Below are 6,697 nucleotides of genomic sequence, written 5' to 3'. Positions count from 1 at the left end.
TAATATACAATATTATACCGATACATAGTGCATCCCTACTCGTTTATTTTGTGCTGTAGAGCTGAGAGATGATATCATGCTAGTCATGCACATTGTTTTGTGTCAGTTGGGTGAACTGTAATTTTTTCAATCAACAAAAAATGACTTAAAAATCAAGAAAGAGGGATTTTTTTTTTTTTTTTTGTAAGCCTGCAAATTATCATTTCATTTGAATTGGTAATGCTTTATTAGTATTTTTCAAGGAGCCCACACAATCGCTGCAAGAATTCGAACACAAACTGACACAACTCACTGTTGATTTCACTGTTGTAGGAGAAAGACTCTAGGGCGGTTGCTATGGTGCTGAAGGAGCTACCAAGTAAGGCATCTTCAGATGGAAAACCCCTGCTCACCGTGAAAACCAAGGTGGGCTGAGCACATACACCCACCAACAGGGAGCACCAAGTGTTAGTGTGTCTGTGTGATGAAGTGTAGTAAACCCGAGAGCTTGGTGCTCCCTGTTTTGTATATCCGTTAGTGTTACGTGACACACATGAGCCATGTGTGTGGAAGTGCTAAAGTTGCTTCTTGTTGTCAAAAGCAAGCTGCTCTATGGGGTTCACACTAAATAATGTCATCAAGGCCCATGGCAATGGAATGGTCCTTTGGGACCATTCAGTATTTCACGACACAAACAAGAGTGGCATTTGCTTTATGTGAGTGCTATTCTCCCCATAAACAGCTGCTAAATGTTCTGTTGCTTGAATTTTATTTATGTTGTTGTCTTGGCTTTGATTCGCATGTACGTGACCTGTTTTTACCAAAGCCCGAGCTGCATGTTGATGTTACTTGCTGTTTGTTCTCACATTGGGAATAATTTGTTTGTAGGAGGCAAATTAAATGTGGATTTTGTGAATATAGATTCTTGCTGGCTTATGTTATTTATTTTTTTATTTATTTTGTGATTTGGAAGGCTTGGTTCTATTCCACTGAGGATGTGGCAGAGAGCCATGCATTTCTCAATACATAGTGATGAACTGCTCAATGGAGAATTTACTGCCAGTTACTGCTGAGATTGTGTATTGTGAAAATGGGCTGAAAAACACTTGCCATCTCATCCTTTACAAAAAAAAAAAAAAAAAAAAAAAAAAGACCAAGTGAAATTGAAAGTAATTGGTGTATATTATCGTATACTATTTAGATTGAATTTCGAATCCACAAATACAAAATTGAGCAATTAATGGCCTATTTTAATCATAATTCCAATGAGGAAGTTACTTTCAGGTATGAAACAGTTGGGGAATATGAAGTTTATCTGGATTCAGAAACAGGACTAACTAAAAATGTAATGTTCTGTTATCACTTATGGAATTATGAATCTTTAATCTTTAACAAATCTTGGCTGAATGCAATTGCATGCTTGGTTGTGGTGGATGCAACAGACTACCGCAGTCTGACGTACTTTACTGGAACTCCACCATTGCAGTTCAGGCATCTGAATTGTTCTTTAAAATGTTGAAAGTTCACTTGACTGCATCACACGTATGGATTATTATTATATAAAACACCTTTCTCAATCATTGAGTGAGTTACTTCTACTATTATCGATATAACATGCACAAAAATCCCTTTCAAATAAAATTCCATTTATTACTGGCTTCTTTTTTTTCTGTGGGTGGTCATAGCACAATTGTAATATGCCAGACAAATAGCATTGGGTTTTGGGAATTAGGCACAATATAATGAGCCTAATATGCATAGAAAAGAGGTTTTATTTTGATGAAAAGAATGAACATAAACACCTGTGTATTTAGTTAAACTGGATTGTGCGCGGTTAGTAAATAAATAATTGAAATACTAATTAAGAAACACTGAAATAGTAAGCAGAAGTGTTGCAACTTTACTTTAGTGAATTCACTCTAGAGTGTTAAAAGATGTTTGCTTGCAGGATCTCAAGATATACCTCATGTGTTTTTACACATTACCAAGAGGTCGTTACCAAGGCTAATAAATGGATTCACTTGTGTGCCCCCTACATATCGATGTTTTATGACCTCTGTTATGAAGTGAGGGACACTCTTAGTGCTGACCTATGTCAAGGACATTTTTTTTCTAAGCAATTTAGCAATTTTTGACAGCCATAGATTTTACCATTGTATTATTTCCAAAGACATGTGTGTCATAATTTGTGTCACAACCTGCTACACTGTAGACTGATTCATTGTTAAATGTATTGTATATAAATGACATGTAATGGGCTCTTTGCAATCATTATATTTATGAAAATATATTTCTTAAAAATCAATGTTACTGTATTGCATCACTGAGGTTGTACACTAGTTATGTCATTTTTAGTCTGAATCAGTGATTACTATTTTAACTATTACTACTATCCACACATATGTGTAAGACAATCTCTATGTTGTGAGATTAGATGATTTACTGTAAAGGATAGAAATCTCAGTTTGAAATATTTCATTTTCTCACTGCAACAAGTATTTAATTTGATGTAACATTTATGGAGATAACTGGTTGCAGCAGTTATTGGATTGGAAGCATGAAGGTGGTGGGGAAACTAAAGCTAAGAACTACTAATAATTTATGAGCCTTGTGGATGAAACTTTTCTTTACCAGTTAGAACTTTGCTAAGGCAGTAGATTATGCTGTTAAACTAAGAACTGAAAACAAAAAAGTGCAGTTGCATTTACTGCTGTTCAGCAAATTGTCACAGGTGAATTACAATAATATTTCCCCATGCAGATTTCACAACAGGTTTAAGTTGGTCTCACGAATTGCCGCTTTTGTGACTTAACTACACTATTGACGATACACATTTTAGCCTTAACTTGGTTTGATTTGTGAACTTAACTTAACGTATACGTAAAAACATTTACAAAGGTTACTGTTTAATTTGACCATTTTGAACTGTGAATATTGCCGTCGCCTGGGGGACAACCAGGATCAATGTCCTGGGCCCTGTGTTGACTGGGACCCACTAAGGTCTTCTATGGCATAGCTTACTCATTGGGCCCAGGGGAGAGGGGACCCATCTTTAAAAATGTATTCCGGTCCCTTTGAATTTTAGTGACAGCCCTGACTGTGATTAGCTAAATGAAATTTGATTAATCAAAATGTAATTATATAAGTACTGAGTAATATTAATTAAAATTTGTATTATTATGGGGCTAGGATTAGGCTTTGTTTTAGGGTTAGTTGCACTTAATTTGTACAATTTATTGTTAATACTACAATAAGTACTTGTAACGTGTTACAAAGACACTGTATATAAAGTGTTATGAATATTTTCATGATTAAGAAAAAATACACAGTAAAATTGATTTTTTTAACTTTCAATCAGGCACAAATAAAGTACCTCTTAAAAACATTTAGCCACTGGAATTGCTTGGAGGTTTGCAGGTGGATAGCATCACACACAACAACGGCATTTACCAACTGGAGCTAAACCTAGACCTTTTTGGCTAGTTGGGCCAGTGTTTTGAAAGCACCACAGCATTTCCATTTGTTTAGGGAAATCAATCTACAAATGGTTTACTTATAGTGGTCTGTCTATTAAGCAGAAAAAAAAAGTATGTTAGCCATCTGGAAAACAAAAAGGACAAGAAACAAGGACAAGACAAGAGCTAGAAAAAAGAACTTCAAAATAAAACGGAACTTTACCAGAAACATAAAACAGGAAACAAAATAAAGATTTCAATGTTACAGATAAGATGAATATGTTATGGAAATGGTTGCACTTAAAGTGAAATATGTTTGTTTTTTTGTGTTACAGTTGTGTAGTGAGCAGCAAGAGAGCCGTCCATTACTGAGCCCTTCTATCGATGACTTCCAGAGTGAGAGCAAGAGTGATGGAGCCACACGGCCAGTCACCTCCAACACAGCAGGTTCCCTCATAATTACTGCTCTGTCATCTGTTCCTCCTCACTCATCTGTTCTACTTCTTCTTCTCCTCTATCTCATAGCCATTAGGCACCAAGTTGTCTGTCCTAGATTGCAGTGCTTGTTTACATAATGTAGTTTTACAGTTAGTCTTCCTTAGCATTTACTCTTAAAATATGTCTGTGTCATTGTTTTGTCTCAAGATGCACACCAGTAATGTTTTTTTCTAAGGCATGTTTATAAATGCTACTTAAAATAAATGCTCCTAATTAAACTAAGGCCTAATCCTGGCTTAATCTGTCTGTGAAACCAGGCCTTTATGATTGATAATTGCATATTACCTAAGAAAATAATTTTTTAAAGGAATATTTCATCCTGTGTTCCTGGCTAATAAAATAAGAGCATACAGGTTTTCAATTTGTGTGACTTTTGTTGGTAATGTTTTGTTCCATGTGCTTTAGTCTTGTCCACAGCACTAGACCTGGTGGACTTGAGTGAACCATGTGAGAGAAGGTGGAGCTGGGACAGACGGAGTCCACGTGGGTCCCGTAAGAATGGTTTCTCTAAAAGTAGCCTCCGTAAGAAGAAGACTGAAGAGACGGAGCTGATCCAGGTGGAGACAGAGCCAACATCCCCCAGCTGTTCTAACCCTGAAAGAGCCTCATTAGATTCAGGTATTTTGCTTGTTAAAGCTCCTGTCCGCAACTTTTTTTTTTTTTTTGGTTAAAAATGATGAAAATCAATTATTGAGTACATAACGAATTAGTGTTCAAAACTATCTACTTACCTTAGCCCGATTCACAACGGTACACTTGTAATAATGTTTTCTAATTTGATTGTCGGTTTCCATGGGAAATACGACTTTTATTTTTGTGTCATTACATCATGTCTGTATACATAAAGAAGGAGTCCTGGCTAGTAGGCTATATCACGTGTGGATGCTGCAGGTGGTGGATCTTTCAGCTGGAATGTAATTAAACTTGTAAATTTAATGGCGGCTTGTAATAAAGAAAGTTCAAAACGACAATCTTCATTGACAACTGGGTACTGAGGCGGCTTTTTTCTCCTGGACAGGTAAGACATTTCAATGGTTCAGTGGGTAATTAGGTAACAGTAGCCGCACACTTATTTGCTTAATCCATACAGTTATGGAGTTTCCTTTGTTGTGCTTTTTCTCAATTTGTTATATGGTCATTATGGTAAATTTCAGTTACTTTGTGCTAGCTATAAGAAACAGCAATTCACCTCTACTCCAAGAAAAGCATATCCCCCTCCCTTTTCAAGTATGGAGCTGAATCATATCGGTAAAGTGAACTTATTCCTATCGTAAGATGTTTGCAGAAGAGTTATATTATGTAAAACGAATAACATGAATTTAGTTCATACCAGTTCATACACAGTTCAGTTCATAGTTCAGTTCACTATGATTATGTTATTTGTTTCATGCTATCTGTTTTGCTATGTAATTTATTGTTTCCATCACCTGTCTGAATGTGAAATTGACTTTCATTTGTTACACATTATACTGACTGGCAGACATGTTACTTACTTCTTCAGATGACATTTTCCACTGAAACTTCTTATTTTGGACATACTTCTAAGACATATAGCCTATCTATAATTCCAAAGTACAGTGAAGATCCATCCACACTGGTGTGTTGATATGACAACCCACACACACGCCTCAAACATTAGATTCATCCGCACTGAGGAGCCATGCCCATGCACAACCCACATAAAGATAACTCCACAAATCACTGCAGTTTCTGGTTTCAAGCAGAGATGGCAACAAAGAGGCACAGACTGATGCTTTAAATAAAGATGATTTTATAATGTTGTTCAAATTCACCATAAGTCAATTTAGTTGTCAATTATGGCATGTTTTAAAAGGTTCCCAAGATCTCTTTTTGTTGTATACAGATAATGACAGAAAAATGGTCTCACTGAAGTGTGGAAATTACACACTTCACTTGTAAAGCATTAGTAGTTCAGCCAAAAATTAAAATTCTGTCATTATTTAATTACCCTCATGTCATTCCAAACCCATAAACATTTGTTCATGTTCAAAACACAAATTAAGATATTTTTAACCAAACCTGAGGGATTTCTTTACCTCCCTCCCTTGAAAGTCCAAGTCTTTTGAAGAGACGCTGTCACTTTATATGATGAACAGATAATTTAGGCTTTTATTCACATATTGTTCAACGCACACATATATATATATATATATATATATATATATATATATATATATATATATATATATATATATATATAATATAGCACATCAAATATGGTGTAATATATAGCAAATATTGCATAATGTTATAATGAACTTTTTGAATTATCAAAGTTTAGGTGGAATGGACTTTCAGTGGAGGGACAGAAATCTCTCAGGTTTCATTTAAACATATTTGTGTTTTGGAGTTGAACAAAAGTGTATTTCGATGAACTATCCCTTGCAATTACATTGGTCAGAAGAATTTCTCTATTTGAAGAGTACATATTGACGTCACTCTCAATACTGAAAGTCGTAATCAAAAGTTGAATAGTTGGCAGTGTTGCGCCATTTCAAAAGGTATTTATATTGTTATCATTTCACATTGATATTTTTCTTTTGGTGTGTGCAAACAAGATCTGTCTCAGCCTTATCGGCAGAGGTAACACAATTAAAAGGGGAATTGTTTTCAGTACTTGTATGTTGTGTGTAATCAATGAAGACAATAAAACAGCAGATAACAGATATGTATTTTCACAAATACAACACAATATAAAGGGTCCTTAGACTGTTAAAAGTATAGAGTGTGTTAGTTCCATACCA

General features: G+C 35.2%; 1 protein-coding gene across 1 annotated transcript in view; it reads left to right on the top strand.

Annotated features, from left to right (window-relative positions):
* The first annotated feature begins 318 nt into the window (after positions 1–318).
* The window catches only part of pex5lb (peroxisomal biogenesis factor 5-like b), a 64,437-nt gene continuing 58,058 nt past the window's right edge, over positions 319–6,697 (top strand). Inside the window, exons 1-3 of the mRNA XM_067362937.1 lie at positions 319–405; positions 3,770–3,881; positions 4,338–4,550. Of these exons, the coding sequence (XP_067219038.1) occupies positions 337–405; positions 3,770–3,881; positions 4,338–4,550 (394 nt within the window). The 5' untranslated portion in view covers positions 319–336. The remainder of the gene's footprint in view (positions 406–3,769; positions 3,882–4,337; positions 4,551–6,697) is intronic.

Source organism: Chanodichthys erythropterus, chromosome 16 (assembly GCF_024489055.1).
Source record: "Chanodichthys erythropterus isolate Z2021 chromosome 16, ASM2448905v1, whole genome shotgun sequence".
NCBI classification, from domain to species: Eukaryota; Metazoa; Chordata; class Actinopteri; order Cypriniformes; family Xenocyprididae; genus Chanodichthys; species Chanodichthys erythropterus.
Note: the sequence above shows the minus strand (reverse complement) of the source record. Positions and strands in the feature narration are given on the sequence as shown.